At 46.1% G+C, this 16640-nt stretch overlaps 1 protein-coding gene across 1 annotated transcript; it reads right to left on the reverse strand.

The window, feature by feature from the left end:
* Positions 1–2412: 2412 nt before the first annotated feature.
* Positions 2413–10857, reverse strand: LOC308579639 (uncharacterized protein). The gene is made up of 6 exons (XM_081214210.1): positions 10712–10857; positions 7607–8109; positions 7327–7408; positions 6967–7049; positions 6526–6652; positions 2413–5173 (listed from the first exon to the last, which is right to left on the reverse strand). Exons 2-6 carry the CDS (start codon positions 8015–8017, stop codon positions 3174–3176), a joined length of 2703 nt encoding a protein of 900 aa, XP_081070336.1. The 5' UTR covers positions 8018–8109; positions 10712–10857; the 3' UTR covers positions 2413–3173.
* Between the last annotated feature and the right edge of the window lie 5783 nt (positions 10858–16640).

Below are 16640 nucleotides of genomic sequence, written 5' to 3' on the forward strand. Positions count from 1 at the left end.
ATCTCTGGAAATAGAAAGAGATCAAAGTGGTAACATTCTAGTACACCAGTCACGGAAAATTACTGAACCTGATGGATGCTAACCCTGTAGACACACCGATGACAACAGGTTATCAGGTAGAAGACACTGAAGAAGCATTTTCTGACACTACACTGTACAGAAGTGTGCTAGGCAAGCTAAACTTCATTGCCAGATGTTCAAAACCTGACATTGCTGTTAGCTGTAATTTGCTAAGCAGACAAGTTAACAATCCTACTGTTAAGGATTGGAAAGCTCTGAAACGCATAGCACGCTATTTGAAAGGCACTATGCATTACAGACTGAGATTTAACAATCAAGTCTGGTGGTCTTGAGATTTTTGCAGATGCAAGTTTTGGAAGTGACACTACAGACAGGAAAAGTACGTCTGGAGTTTGCTACATGTACAATCAGGGTCTATTTGATTGGTCATGCAAGAAGCAAACAACAATTAGCTTAAGTACTTGTGAAGCTGAACTGAATGAACTGTCTTATTCACTTAAGGATTGTGAATGGTTGTTACAATTGTACAAAGACATGAAAATTCCTGTCAAATGTCTAATCCAGGTTTACCAGGACAACAAAGCATGTTTGGCTTTGCTGAATTCGGAAGGTTGTAAGCAAAGCACGAAGCACTTGCAATTGAAGTTGCAACATGCTAGGGAACATATTCAGAAGGGACTTGTAACGGTGTCCTATATGCCAGGTAATGAAATTCCTGCTGATGTATTGTCCAAGATTGTATCAAGGCATCAACACTGTACCTATGTACAGAAGTTGGGTTTGTACTGATATTGTACGAACACGCTGCCCAGTGATGTTCACAGAAAGGGGGAGGATGTTGGTTTCTGCTTTCTTCACTGTGCAGCGAAGTGCTTGTCACGGGACAATGTTTTGTATTCCACAGTCAGAGTACTGTTGGGCTTCCCACGGGAATGGAAGACTGGATGTGACGTACACTGGTTTCCTGTTTTTCACTCTTCTCTTGGTGTTCTTTGTTCCGAGGAGAAGGCTGGTAGCTTCTCTGCTCCCGCAGAGGCAAGATGCATGTTTGTAATCTCTCAACATTGAACTGAAAATAAAGCAAAGTTAAGCATGTGGCATGTACTGCTCATCCTTCCGCTGTGTACAGGACTCTGCAAATACAACAGACAGGAGTGCCTGGCATGTCCTGGTCCATGGGGTCACGAAGAGTCGGACACGACTAAATGACTAAACAACAAAATCATGTTACCAGGACAAAATAATTAGAGTTTGGGGAAAACATAGAAACTTTCTGGAAAACAAAACACCAAGGTGGGTATCCTCAATAGAAGCAAAGACAAGGAAAAAATCAATATGGGTTACAAATGGGGTAGCTACATCTGTTAGACTTGAGGCAGAAACAAAAATGAAATTAGGAAAAAAATGTGTTGGGCTGGCTAAACTATAATCAAATTAACTCAAGATTTAAGGCAGACAAAAAACAGATTTACAGAACAAGAATCACAATTTGAAAAAGATATTAAGATGTACGGTTAAAAACCTCTGTAAAATGCATAAAATATTGTTTGAGTGGGAAACGAAAGAAGAGCTAGCGAAATCATCTTTGATAAGTTGGGGTGGGATGTGGGTCACAATAGTGATTTAAATTTATGGGTGCAATTGTAGAAAACAAATCAAATTCATTGTCAGCTATGCTCTAAAGAAGTATTTAAAAATGATCCACAGGTGGTATTTGACACCAAACAGACTAGCCAAAATGTTTAGATCTAAAAGTATAATTGGAAATGTAATTGGAAATGTAAGGGAACAGTTGGTACATTTGATCACTTATGGTGTTCATGTTGTAGGGTAACAAAAAATTTGGGGAGATGGTGTACAATGAGCTTAAGAAAAGCTTTTTTAGAAACAGTACCCAATAATCCACAAGCTTTTCTTCTGGGAATAATGACAGAAATCTAAAAAGTAAAATAAAAATTAACTTATGGATGTACGGGAGGACATTCACTCAAATTCTAATTACACAAAAATGTCCCATCAAAAGAAGAATGGCATCTCAAAATACTAAATATATATATCAAAGTAGCCAATATGACAAACAGGTTAAGAAAGAAATATGATAAAAGACTTGAAAGCTGACTGGATATCATATACAGATTATATAGAAACATTTTACACCAAGAATCATAACAGGTGCAGACAGGAAACCATGGAAAGAGTGGAAGGGAAGTAAAAGTAAAGATATACTGTATAGGATTTAAATAATTTAGAATAATATAGATATGCCATTATTATTATTAGTAGTAGAAGTAGTAGTAGTATTTGTCTATGACGTTAACATAGTATGTTTTGTTGGTGAGATATAAGAGAAAAATAAATAAAAAATGGAAGAAAACAGTAAAAACATTAATATTAAATGTATAATATTAAAACAAATCAATACCTCTATTTCTGGAAATGTTTGTATAACAAAATATTTTAAGCAAGGATCAAAAAGAGTACAGTCAAGGTTGCTGCCTGACCTCAACAGGCAGAGAGAAATTTCAATGAAGAAGTAACCCTAAAAATACTTCATCTGTTGTGACGGATTGACACTCCACTAACACTAAGGAGGAAGGGAAACAGGGTCGCCAGTTCAAGGAATTTATGCCACACAATGACAAAAAATGTCCCCCGGTCAAGATCTGGTGCTCACTCAACAGGAATGGAAAAAGGTGTCAGACGTTGCCACTGGGGTGAATCACACTGCTCTGAATCTCTGTTCAGTCTAAGTCTCCTTCCATGTATCATATGTGTGCAGAGGAGAACTGGATTTGGCTGAAGCAAACTGCTTACTGCTGTTCACAACATGTAATATACAGAGAACTCTTTCTCCCTCGTGGATGCAATTCTTTGCTCCTGGCATGCGCTAAGGACTTTTAAGGATCAAGGAGAAGAGTAGTGAGAGATTTCTAGACCTAACCTTCCCACAAAGAAAAGTCTGAAATCAACACCTTGGCCACTGATTCCACCTTGCAGATCTGGATACATAGGATGAATAATATGGGACACCAGGTTTGCACTCCATGGATTTGAGAGGCAGGTCTGACTTCTCTGCTGGGTTGAAGAAGCACAAGAACACTGTTGCGATACAAATTATAGTCTACTAAAATACAATCACAACACAGCAATTGCTATGCTTTCTCCCCAGAGTGAGTTCTTTGATGGGAAGAGAGAGTGGAGTTGTGACGGAAGCTCTTTCCACATTCCAAGCAATGATAGGGTTTCTCCCCTGTATGAATTCTTTGATGGGAAATGAGACTATCCTTCCGACTGAACCACTTTCTACATTCCAAGCAATGATATGGTTTCTGCACCATATGAATCTTTTGATGGGATGTGAGACCTGTGCTCTGTGTGAATCTCTTTCCGCACTCTTGACATTTAAATGGTTTCTCCCCTGTATGAATTATTTGATGGGAAGTGAGTTTGTAGCTGTGGCTGAAGCACTTTCCACATTCGAAGCACTGAAAGGGTTTCTCTCCAGTATGAATTCTCTGATGGGAAGTGAGAGAGGAATTGTGACTGAAGCTCCTTCCACATTCCTGACACTGATAGGGTTTCTCCCCTGTATGAATTCTTTGATGGGAAGTAAGATTGCTGCTACTACTGAAGTTATATCCACATTCCAAGCACTGATATGGTTTCTCGCCTTTATGTATTCTTTGATGAGAAGTGAGACTACTCTTCTGAGTGAAGCTCTTTCCACATTCCAAACATTGATATGGTTTCTCCCCTGTATGAATTCTTTGATGAGAAGTGACATTGTAGCTGTGACGGAAGCTCTTTCCACATTCCAAACATTGATAGGGTTTTTCCCCTGTATGAAATCTTTGATGGGATGTCAGATGGCTACTCTGGCTGAAGCTCTTTCCACATTCCAAGCACTGATAAGGCTTCTCCCCTGTATGAATTCTTTGATGGGAAGTGAGAGAGCCGTTGTGACTGAAGCTCTTTCCACATTCCAAGCACTGATAGGGTGTCTCCCCTGTATGAATTCTTTTATGAAAAATGAGACCACACTTCTGACTGAAGCTCTTTCCACATTCCAAGCACTGATAGGGTTTCTCTCCAGTATGAATTATTTGATGGGTAGTGAGATCTGAGCTCTTTCTGAAAGTTTTTCCACATTCAAAGCACTTATAGGGTTTTTCCCCTGTATGACTTCTTCGATGGGATGTCAGACTGTTTTTGTGACTAAAGCTCTTTCCACATTCAAAGCACTGATAAGGTTTCTCCCCTGTATGACTTCTTTGATGGGAAGTGAGATGGGCATTCTTACTGAAGCTCTTTCCACATTCCAAGCACTGATAGGGTTTCTCGCCTGTATGAATTCTTTGATGGGAAGCGAGACTGTGGTTGTGGCTGAAGCTCTTTCCACATTCGAAGCACTGATAGGGTTTCTCCCCTGTATGAATTCTTTGGTGGGAAGTGAGATTGTTCTTCCAGGTGAAGCTCTTTCCACATTCTAAGCACTGATAGGGTTTCTCTCCAGTATGAGTTCTCTGATGGGAAGTAAGAGAGGCGCTCTGACTGAAGCTCTTTCCACATTCTTGGCACTGATAGGGTTTCTCCCCAGTATGAATTCTTTGATGAGAAGTGAGATGTGTGCTCTGACTGAAGCTTTTTCCACATTCCAAGCACTGATATGGATTCTCCCCTGTATGAATTCTCTGATGACAAATGAAACCGACCTTCCACCTGAAGCTCTTTCCACATTCCTTGCACTGGTAGGGCTTCTCCCCAGAATGAATTCTTTTATGGGAAGTGAGATGGGTGCTCTGATTGAAGCTCTTTCCACATTCCAAGCACTGATATGGATTCACCCCTGTATGAATTCTCTGATGAGAAATGAAACTGATCTTCCATCTGAAGCTTTTTCCACATTCCTTGCACTGGTAGGGTTTCTCCCCAGTATGAATTCTTTGATGAGACGTGAGATGGGTGCTCTGATTGAAGCTCTTTCCACATTCCAAGCACTGATAGGGTTTCTTTCCAATGGGATTTCTTTGATGAGAAGTGGACTGGGAACTCTGACTAAAGTTCTCTTTACTCTCCAAGTATTTATATGGCTTCTTCACTGTGTGGATTCTGTCCTGGTCCCCCTTGTTACTAATTTCCAATTCATCACCCCCTGGAATGTAAAAAACAATAATTTTTAAACATTAACATTTTATTTAAATGTTTTACATTCATGAAAATATAATATGATAAGAGGAATGAATAAAAAGAGAAAAGTGTGGAAGAATAATTTTTGAAAGAGGAAAAGAATGTTGGAAAAATACAGTATAACAGATCAAATAAAATCAATTTCACTTCTATACGTTATTATATAGATTTTAAGTGGTATTGTAACACTTATTTATATATATAGAGAGAAACTACCGTATTTTTCGCTCTATAGGACACACTTTTTCCCCTTCAAAAATGAAGGGGAAATGTGTGTGTGTCCTATGGAGCGAAGACGCCATAGCCCCGCTTACCCTCTTCCGGCTGGAGAGGTGGCGCACGGCTATGGCAGGAGCCTCTTTAGCCGCGCGCCACCTCTCCAGCTGGGAGAGTGCGTGCGGGGCTAAAGAAGCCATAGTCCCGCGACCCTCTCCCAGCTGGAGAGGTGACGTGCAACTATGGCAGCAGCCTCTCCGCTGCGCGCCTTTCCGCTGCTCCTTGACCTGCTCTTTGGGGCTGGCGGCGGGCTTCCCCCCGCCAGCCCCAAAGAGCAGGTTGAAAGGAACCTGAAGCCTGGAGAGTGAGAGGGGTCGGTGCGCACCGACCCCTCTCTCTCTCCAGCCTTCCAAGGTAGCCGCCTGAAGGCGACTGAACGCACCTTAAATGGCACCTTGTTTTAGAGGGGTAAAATTCTTCCCCTCTCTGCGCAGCGCCTCCTGCCGCTTCGCTGAAGAGGCGCTGGGCAGAGAGGGGGATATTTTTTTTTTCTTGTTCTCCCCCCTCTAAAACAAGGTGAGTCCTATTGTCCGGTGCGTCCTATGGTGCGAAAAATACAGTAATTAGAGCCTCAGGAAGAACAACCGTTCACAACTGTTCATTCTTCAACATTGCCAATGAACAACTGTGAAAGAGGAATAACTAAAGGGAATTAGATGGGAATTTTTACTATGGAGTTCACTGCCTTTGTTTGCTGGTGTTAGCTGATATATTTATGGGAACCTGAGATTCAATTAATTTTGTTTGGCCCAATCATGGAATCTGCTCTGTATCCATTGTCAGTTATCTCTTTAGTCAACCAAAATCAACAGAAGCAAAAACACAAATCTGGCAGAAGCTACTTCAACCTCCCTACCCACTCTGATGGATATTCACAGACAACACCGCCAATCGCCCCTCATTCCAAGTGATTTCTGGGGGCGTTAGATTTCCAGGTGGTGTAGATAGTGCTACTGACTTCCAGCCAAACCTTGGAGATTCATCGCAAGGAGAGATTTATGGAATTTCAAAACAGATATGATGATCCTCAGAGAGCCTTACCCAGAGAATCCAGGAGCCCACGATTCTCCTCCATGACCTCCTCATGCAGAGCTCTCTGGTCAGGATCCAGCAACGCCAACTCCTTGTCCGTGAAATGAACGGCGACATCCTCAAAGCATACCAAATCCTAAACAAATAAGGGTGATGGGGTTAGTTAGATAAATCCTGGCCCATTTTTATGGTTTGTCAACTGCTTAGAAACCTATTTAGTCTTCAATGTAAATATAGAAACAAAACAGCAACTGCTGATAAATAATATTGGCGACATTGAGAAGGCGATAAGGATGAGGTGGATGTTCCATATTCTCAGCACATAAACCATCTTGAATGGCATTTCCTCATTTTCTTCAGGGCACCGTTGACAGGAGCCAGGAGGTAGAGGGAGTCGCCCTGCCAGCCCCACCCCTCAGCCTCTCTCCCTACATGTCTCCTGCCCCCTACCTGATCTGCTTCCATAGCTGCTGCATCCCCTTCAGGCTCATGAAAAGACAGATGAGGAGGTCTTGTGGGCATCATCCTGTCACCTTCCAGAGACAAAGAGAAGTGGGAAGCCATGAATGCCTGCTTTTCTCCGATGTTCAGGAGTGTATCTTTAATTACAGGTGTACCTCTCAAGAAGTCTACCCTATTGAGTGCCTTTTGACATCCGTACACCTTTCGTCTTTTCGTTATGTAAAAATATATCCCACCTCCTTTGGGCTCTTGGCCCCAACTGCCTCCCCACAAAAGACGGAAAGAACTGACAGATTAATTTCCAAATCCCCAGGATGTGACCAAGGAGAGAAATAACTCGCTCCTTACCTAGTGGTCTCTCTCTGGTGTCCATCAGAGTCCTCTCTGCCTCAGAGGAATCAGGACCCATTTCTGTCAACAGATCCTGAACCTGAAAGAGCAACAAAGATTCAAAACAAAATGGGAAGGGGGATTAGAAAAGCAATGGTAGAGGCAAGCACTTTAGGGGTAGCGGATCTCATTCCTTGGATCCGATCCATAAAGGGATAGGACATTAGTACCACATTTTGGGATACTCTTGCTCTGGTTTGGAGCCCCTTGGGAGTTTCCAGAGGAAAGTCTCTCTCACCTGCTGCTCTGCCTGCTTCCTCTCCTCTGCCTGACTCAGGAGGAAACCTTCAGTGAGAGCCACTGCCTGGGAACTGGTCTCCGCTCCACATTCCCTCACCCAGCTCTCTAGCTCAGGTGGAAGGACAGCCAGGAACTGCTGCAAGATCACCAGGTCCAGCATCTCAGCTTTCGTGTTCCTTTCTGGCTTCAGCCACTGACAGACAAGGTGGTAGAGTCGGCTGCAAACCTCTCGGGGTCCTTTGGCCGCCTGGTAGAATTGCTTGAACTGCTGGCTCTGCACATCTGAGCAGAGGGTGTCCTCCTCACATAGGATCTTCCGCATAGCGTTTTCCCAGAATTCCTCAGTGCTCCCATCTTCAGTGGCCGAGCCTATTCCTGCTTTAGGTCCAGCCGAGTCTTGCTCATCCATCTGTAGTCTCAGAAAACTTCCAAGAGATGAGAAGGAGTCCCTTTTTTCTTCTGCAAAGTTCTTCCCGTCTGAATTAGAGGTGCTGGCAAACCCTACAAAGCAAATGCATTGTTCTGTTATAAAATTGGCACTGTGTCAGGATCAGAAAAATGTCCCCAGACAAACGTGGATGGCTTTTGCTAGCAATCAAGGCTGCACTGCACTAAAGCCCAGGCTCTGAACATATTGTGGTTGTAAGTTGTTTTAAGCTGTTTTTAAACTTATTACAGCTCCGTGAGAGAAAAATAAAGACTCCAGAAAAACAACAACACACCATCAGAATTTGTCTTACTCTGGCTGGTCTAAATTTAAGTATAAGAAGAAGTTATTATCTGCAGAAAACACACACACAAATCATCAGAATTTGGCTCAGTCTGGCTGGTCTAAATAAAAATTTAAGCATAGTAATAGTAATACATTACTACTACAACTACTACTACTATTATGCCGCCCATCTGACTGGGTTATCTCAGCTACTCTGAGCGGCTTCCAATAAGATGAACATCAAACACAGTAAGGCATCAAACATTAAAAATGTTTCTGCATCAGTAGAGCAATTATTCTCCTAGCTGGGTCTCAGCGGCTTTTGATACCATCAACCATAACTTCCTTCTGGACCGTGAAGGTCCTGTGTGAGTGTCTGGAGGTGGTTGGAGGAGGGATGGTGGCTAACGGATTGAGGTTGAATCCTGACAAGACAGAAGTTCTGTTTTGGTGGGACAGGGGACAAGTGGGTGTGGGGGACTCCCTTGTCCTGAATGGGGTAACTGTGCCCCTGAAGAACCAGGTGTGCAGCCTGGGAGTCATTTTGGACTCACAGCTGTCCATGGAGATGCAGGTCAACTCTGTGTCCAGGGCAGCTGTTTATCAGCTCCACCTGGTATGAAGGCTGAGACCCTACCTGCCCGCGGACTGTCTTGCCAGATTGGTGCATGCTCTAGTTTTATCTCCCGCTTGGACTACTGCAATGTGCTCTACGTAGGGCTACCTTTGAAGGTGACTCAGAAACTGGAATTAATCCAGAATGCGGCAGCTAGACTGGTGACTGGGAGTGGCAGTACGTTTCCGAGCACATTCAAAGTGTTGGTGCTGACCTTTAAAGCCCTAAACGGCCTTGGTCCTGTATACCTAAAGGAGCGTCTTCACCCCTATTGTTCTGCCCAGACACTGAGGTCCAGTGCCAAGGGCTTTCTGGAGGTCCCCTCGCTGTGAGAAGTGAGGTTCCAGGGAACCAGGCAGAGGGCCTTCTTGGTGGTGGCGCCTGCCCTGTGGAACGTCCTTCTGTCAGATGTCAAGGAAATAAACAACTACCAGACTTTTAGAAGACACCTGAAGGCAGCCCTGTTTAGGGAAGTTTTTAATGTTTAATGCTGTATTGTGTTTTTAATATTCAGTTGGGAGCTGCCCAGAGTGGCTGGGGAAACCAAGCCAGATGGGTGGGGAATGAATGAATGAACTCAGTATAGTGGTACCTCAGGTTACAGACGCTTCAGGTTACAGACTCCGCTAACCCAGAAATAGTACCTCAGGTTAAGAACAGAAATCATGCTCCGGCGGCGCAGCAGCAGCAGGAGGCCCCATTAGCTAAAGTGGTGCTTCAGGTTAAGAACAGATTCAGCTTAAGAATGGACCTCTGGAACGAATTAAGTACTTAACCCGAGGTACCACTGTACAGTGACCACTAATAATGAAATATGTTGCAGATATCCCTGCACATTTATTATGATATTTTGTGATATACAAATGAAGGGAGAGGATTTACAATCGGAAGACTATTGAATGGGAAGGGACCCTGACGACCATCTAGTCCAGCCCCCTGTGATGCAGAAATATTCACCCAACTTGAGGCACAAACCCATGACTAGGAGTCTAAGAGTCTCATGCTTTACTGACTGACTCAGTCTATTCATTTGTATCATTTACTGTTCCCATTATCCTTGTTTACGTGACCCCATTAAGAGTTATTCCAAAAGAAAGGAAAAAGGCAAACACAGCCCCCCCCCCATCTACAAAGCAGGATAAGGCCACTTTAAAGAGTACTGGCTTCCTCCAAAGAATCAGGGGAACTGTAGTTTGATGAGGGTGCAGGGAAAGCTCGTTGATTTGGGTCTCTGCCCCCCCCCCATGCACCTTCATCCTACAGCCTGGGGACCCCCCTTCTATGCAAGGCACCCCAAGGGGGAAGACTGCAGATCCCAGAAGGGGGACCCAGACAGCTCTGGCAAAGGAGAGAGAGAAAAGCAACCCCTCCCCTTTCAAGACGGGGGGGGGGGCTTTTGCTCTGAGGGACCCCGCCCCCTTGTCCTCCCTTCTCTAGGAATCCAGCTTAGTTCCTTTTAACCCTTCATGAGCCGAACGCACCCAGTTCCCCCCTCTATGGAGAGCAGGAGCCCACAGAGAGGGGCTTTCTTCTGGGGAGGGTGGGGACCCCTTGTAAGGCAGCAGCGTGTAGGGGGAAAGGCTGTTCCAGAAGCAAAGGACGGCCTGGTGGGGGCTCCTCCCTCAGAAGGGGGGGGCATTGGCATGCCACTTTTTCCCTCCCCAAAGGGGCAAAGGAAGAAGAGGATGCTCCCCCCCCTTGGGCATCCTCCCCCTGCAGCCCTGGGACCCCCTTCTCCCCCAGGCGCCCCAAGGGGAAAGAGAGAGGAGACTCACTGGATCCCAGGAGGGGCCACCAGGCAGCCTTGGCAGAGGACGAAGGAGGAGGGGCTTCCGCTCTGGAGGACCGGGGACCCCCGCCCCCACTTCCTGGCCTCTCTAGGATTCCAGCTCGCCTCCTTTTCTTCCATGTCGCCCGCTTCTGCGCCTGCGCCCTAACCCTCTCGGATGAGGGCGGTCTTGAGCCGCGCCTCCTCCGCTCCCTCAATCCAACGGCTGGTGGGTGACGTCATGCCGCAAGGGGATCTCGAAATCCGCCGCGCCCGTGAGCTGAGGGGAACGGAAAAGGCGGGAAAGGGGAGAGGAGAAGGGACATGTGACATCCTTTTATATATTTGAACATGGCTATCATATCACCCCTTAACCTCCTCTTCTCCAGGCTAAACATGCCCAGCTCCCTTAGCCGTTCCTCATAAGGCATCGTTTCCAGGCCTTTGACCATTTTGGTTGCCCTCCTCTGGACACGTTCCAGTTTGTCAGTGTCCTTCTTGAACTGTGGTGCCCAGAACTGGACACAGTACTCCAGGTGAGGTCTGACCAGAGCAGAATACAGTGGCACTATTACTTCCCTTGATCCAGATGCTATACAGTGGTGCCCCGCAAGACGAACGCCTCGCAAGACGGAAAACCCGCTAGACGAAAGGGTTTTCCGTTTTGGAGGCGCTTCGCAAGACGAATTTCCCTATGGGCTTGCTTCGCAAGATGACAGCCCATAGGGAAATCTCCGGGACAGCGGGGAAGCGCAGCGCGTCTTCCCCACTGTCCTCGGACCTCCTCCGAAGCCGGGCAGGGGGGCGGGAACACCTGCCCCCGCCGCTGGGATCCGGAGCGCTGCTCCAAAGCGGGGCGGGGGGGGCGGGAACACCTTCTGAAGGCGGGCAGGGGGCGAAAGTCTTTGTCCCCCCTGCCTGCCTTCCCAGGGGCTTTTAAATCGCCCCGGACAGCGGAGAAGTCCTCCGCTGTCCCGGGGCGATTTTAAAATGCTGCCCGCCAGCATTTTAAGATCGCCCGGACAGCGGAGAAGTCCTCTGCTGTCCCAGGGTTTTTTAAAATGCTGGGGGTGGGAAGAAAAGCCCTTGTCCCCCCCCCCCAGCCTTCAGAAGAGGTCCAGGGACAGACTGTCCCCGGACCTGGTCTGAAGGCGGTTTCCCTAGGAACGCATTAATTGATTTTCAATGCATTCCTATGGGAAACCGTGCATCGCAAGACGAAGAGACTTGCGGAACGAATTAATTTCGTCTTGCGAGGCACCACTGTACTCCTATTGATGCAGCCCAGAATTGCATTGGCTTTTGTAGCTGCCGCGTCACACTGTTGGCTCATGTCAAGTTTGTGGTCAACCAAGACTCCTAGATCCTTTTCACATGTACTGCTCTCAAGCCAGGTGTCCCCCATCTTGTATTTGTGCCTCTCATTTTTTTTGCCCAAGTGCAATACTTTACATTTCTCCCTGTTAAAATTCATCTTGTTTGTTTTTGGTATTACTTCTGGGTTAGCGGAGTGTTTGTAACCCGAGGTACCACTGTACTTAAAAGTAAACACATTAAAGAAGAGGAAGAGAAAGAAGAAGAAAGCATCCATAGACCCTTGTTCGGGAGGTCCTCCTCATGGCCTGCCTATTTGAAGGCACTTGAGTCTGAATCACTAGTCACTGGGCCCATGACCCTCAACACTGCAGATCAACAATGGTAAAAAGAAAACCATAAAAACTTTCTTGAGCAGCTTGCGGGGAAAGTGTCAGACATTGACAAAAATGTCCCCCTGGTCAAGATCTGGTGCTCTTTCCACATGGCATGGAAAAAGGACTCAGACACTGCTACTGGGGTGACTCGTGTTGCTCTCAGTTCCATCCAAACCTCCTACCTTGTGTTGGACGTGTGCAGATGTGAACTGGATTTGGCTGAAGCAAACTCTTGCTGAAGAACAGCAGCCAGTGAATCCTAGATGTAACCTTGCCACAGAGAAAAGCCTGAATTCAACACCTTGGCCAATGACTTCCACCTCACAGATCCTGTGATTCCCTACAGACCTTCCTGGGTGTTCAGGAACCCTCTTGCGTGTTCAGGTTGGCAGAGGGGGCCCTCTTGGTAGTTTCCCCTGGTGGCGGATCCTTCGCTGGGGAATTCCCTCTCCCCACAGAGATGAACCAGGCACTTTCCCCTCTACTCCCAACGCCTTGGACACAGGAACACACCCACAAGGACTCCTGACTAGCCATTTGGCTATGCAATGTGGGCTGTTCTGTAAACTCTGTTCTGTCCTATCTCCATTTTTTCTGCTTCTGTTTAATTCACCAACCAAGAACTCATACAGCGACCAGCAATAATGAACTATATGTCAGAGATCCTCCTGCTATTTTTGTGATACAAATGGCATGAAAAGACTCAAGTCTATTTATCTGTATCTTTCATTATTCCTACAATCCTTGTTAATAACCCCCCCCAAATGTTATTCCGAAAAGAAAGGAAAAAGACTGTTCTTCCTTGGGATCCAGATGCTGCCTTCCTTTTGGGGAGGGGGCTTTGAGCACAGGGAGAAGAAAAGCCCTTCTGCATCTGCAGCAGCAAAACCGGACCACTTCCTCTGTCCCAGATGCAACAACACATGTCTCTCTCCTGTCGCTCTCCACACCCACGGCTGGCGCTGTTACCTTCCAACAGCTGGATCTCACTCCCAAAGGCACTCTCTTCCATGGTCTCCCAAGACAGATGGAGGCCAACTAACCAACCATTCCCCCCCTCACAATGCACAATGGGGCTTTCCCTCTCCTCCCCCTCCTGGTGCCCCCTGAAGTTGGCTTGAGGAGGTTGGGGGGGGGGAGTCCACCACACCAGATGCCGAGAGAGGAGGTCCTTCCATCTGGAAAATGGGAACACTTTGAAGAATTATGTGAAGATGAGTGCCGTATAATCATAACCATAAAATTATTACAGTGTGGAATTCCCCCATTTACACAAAGATTAATTGTTGTTTAGTCGTGCCTGACTCTTTGTGACCCCCTGGACCAGAGCACGCCAGGCACTCCTGTCTTCCACTGCCTCCCGCAGTTTGGTCAGACTCATGTTTGTAGCTTCGAGAACACTGTCCCACCATCTCATCCTCTGTCGTCCCCTTCTCCTTGTGCCCTCCATCTTTCCCAGCATCAGGGTCTTTTCCAGGGAGTCTTCTCTTCTCATGAGGTGGCCAAAGTATTGGAGCCTCAGCTTCACGATCTGTCCTTCCAGTGAGCGCTCAGGGCTGATTTCCTTCAGAATGGAGAGGTTTGATCTCCTTGCAGTCCATGGGACTCTCAAGAGTCTCCTCCAGCACCATAATTCAAAAGCATCAATTCTTCGGCAATCAGCCTTTTTTTATGGTCCAGCTCTCACAAATATTAATACCCATCATTAAAATTGTTCCATTAAAATGTTGAAATAAGCATGCAGGAAAAGAATAGAATTAAAACAGCGCAGCTATTAAGAGGCAGAAAAGAACAGAGCAATGTGTAGAAGATCATCATTCTCCCTTTCTCTCTTAGGGTCCAGTGTGTTTTGAAGACATAGCTTTTCATTTCACACACAAAGACTGGGCGTTGCTGGATCCTGACCAGAGAGCTCTGCAGGAGGAAGTCAAGGGGGTGAAGTGTGGGATCCTGGACTCTCTGGTAAGGCTCCCTGCTGGATCATCAGATCAGTTCTTAAATTCCATACAGATCTCTGCAGTACAAACCTCTGCAATTTTGAGGGAGCCCAATAGCGCCAGCTACAGCGTCTGAGATTTTAACATACCCACAACTCTTCTTGAATGGAAAACTATCAATGTGTGTGTGGGGGGGGTATCTCTTGTTTTATCTGGGAATATTCTTCTACCAAAACTTTGTAAAAGCATTGCAGGAGATCCTGGGGACCCTACCAGGCCCCGATAGCTCAGACACCCCAGGGTCCTTGTACTTGAGGAATCTGGAAAATGACCTCATTGACAGAACTGAAAAGAATTTATTACAATCCTTCTGTGCTCTGCCACAAGACGCCCAGAATGAAATACTCTCCAGATTTGACCGCTTACGTTCCTGACTGATAAGTCTGAAGAAGGAGCAAAGGCCTCATGCAAGCAAAACTTGACCCTTTGTGCTCCAGATCCAGTCCACTAGATATAACACCGTGAGTTAAATTATCGCTTTCGGGGAATAACCAAAGCTTAGAAGCTGGGAACTCCAAGGCCATAAACTAGAACAAGTCTTAAACTATAAGTACTTAGGAATGGTGGTCCAGGCTTCAGGATCCAATAAACTACACGTAAATTCCATCAGGAGCTCTGGGGGGAAAACAGCAAATTGTATCCTCAAATCTTCCCCAAAGATTTGGTCCCCATGCAACCCCTGACAGAGGCGGGATATAAATAATAAATTATTATTATTATTATTATTATTATTATTATTATTATTATTATTATTAAATACGGGCACAACATCTGCCTGGCTTGCAATGAGAGGCTTCTAAAGTGTGTCAACGGTGCTCTCCATACAAAGCACCTAGCATGGGGGCACCTACATGTAATATCTACTCTGCTCTTTTCTGCCCATGCTCTGGGGTTGCAGTTTTCAGGCTTGGGGACAGGATGGTGACTGGTTTTTGCACTAAGTTCTGTCAGTTATCCCCACTGAGTTCAATGGGATCTACTCTCAGGTCACTACTGTGCAGACCATGCCAGCCTTACGAAGTGGGGTGAGGAGCATACAGAAGAAATTGGAATCACTGGAGATGTTTAGAAATGGGGCTTCTCTTGAGAAGGGGCTGCCCCATTTGTGCTTCTCCAGGGGCAGGAGAATATCTAGGGCAAGAGAATCCCTGCAGGGCCTCTGAGGCTCCCTTTGCTTCTTCCTCTCTCCCAGAACCCTGCAGCTTGTTTTGGCTCATTGACTCCTCAGGAAGGATGAAAGAGATGGATCCTGCAAAGCTAGCGAGGATGGAAGGGGGAAGATGGACGGTTGACCTGGTCCGGCTGTCTCCTGCTTCCCTCCCCACAACCTCAGAGCATTCCCTCCCAGGGACCTCCGAGAGATCTGGTAAGTCCCAGGGGAGTGAAAATGGGGACGTGGATGGAAGGAGCTGGAGAGGTATTGGGTTTTGCTCAGCGTGGGGGTCGGGGGAGGCAGGCAGGCAGGCAGATGGAGATGGAGAAGGGGAGCACTTTTTGGGGCTCCTCCACCTGCCTGCCTGCCTGCCTGCGCCTTTGTAATCTGCAGGCATTTTGAGCTAGGAAAACAGTCGTATATTCCATGGATCAGGCTTATCCACACACATCTCTGGAACCGAATCCTGATCCTGCGTCCTCCGTGTGTTGCCTTTTTATTTTCTTTTTGGAATAACTTTTATTTGCTTTTAAAAACAAGGATCATAGGACCACTAAATGATGCAAATATGTAGACCACGGGTCGGCAATCTATGTCCCATGGGCCGCAAGCGGCTCACAGGGGTCATTTAACTGAGCTGCCCCCAAACTGAGCCGTCCGTTCGGTGAGTCCTGTGTGTACACACGTGATCCTGCCCACGGAGCGATCTCCGTGAGAGTGAACCAGCCCAGGCGAGGTAAAGCTTGCCGACCCCTGATGTAGACCGGGTCTTCTCATGTCATTTGTATATCTCAAAACTAGCAGAATCTATTTGCAGGAATATCTATAACATACAATTCAACGTTAGTGGTCAGTGTGTGAGTTCTGTGTTCATGAAATGTTTTAAACTGGAACAAAAAATGGGGAAACAGGAGGGAACAGAGAGCATTCAACACTGCATAGCTGAATGCCTAGTCAGAAGTTCTTGCGGCTGTTGTGTTTAGATTAAATGTGATTAATAGTATTTTTTCCTCTTCTGTTACCAATGAAATTATACGGAGTTGGTCTCCTCATGAACACAGGACAGGGGTTCAAACTGAAGAAAGTGATTTATTT

This window comes from Podarcis bocagei (assembly GCF_964188305.1).
Source record: "Podarcis bocagei genome assembly, contig: HAP1_SCAFFOLD_450, whole genome shotgun sequence".
NCBI lineage: Eukaryota > Metazoa > Chordata > Lepidosauria > Squamata > Lacertidae > Podarcis > Podarcis bocagei.

Excerpts from the sequence above, each read along its gene's own strand:
- LOC308579639 (XM_081214210.1), bottom strand. The coding sequence starts at position 8,017 with ATGGATGAGCAAGACTCGGCTGGACCTAAAGCAGGAATAGGCTCGGCC. Across the intron at positions 7,409-7,606 it reads GGAAGCAGGCAGAGCAGCAG|GTTCAGGATCTGTTGACAGA; the intron begins GTGAGAGAGACT and ends TTGCTCTTTCAG. Across the intron at positions 5,174-6,525 it reads TGGGCTCCTGGATTCTCTGG|GGGGTGATGAATTGGAAATT; the intron begins GTAAGGCTCTCT and ends TTTACATTCCAG.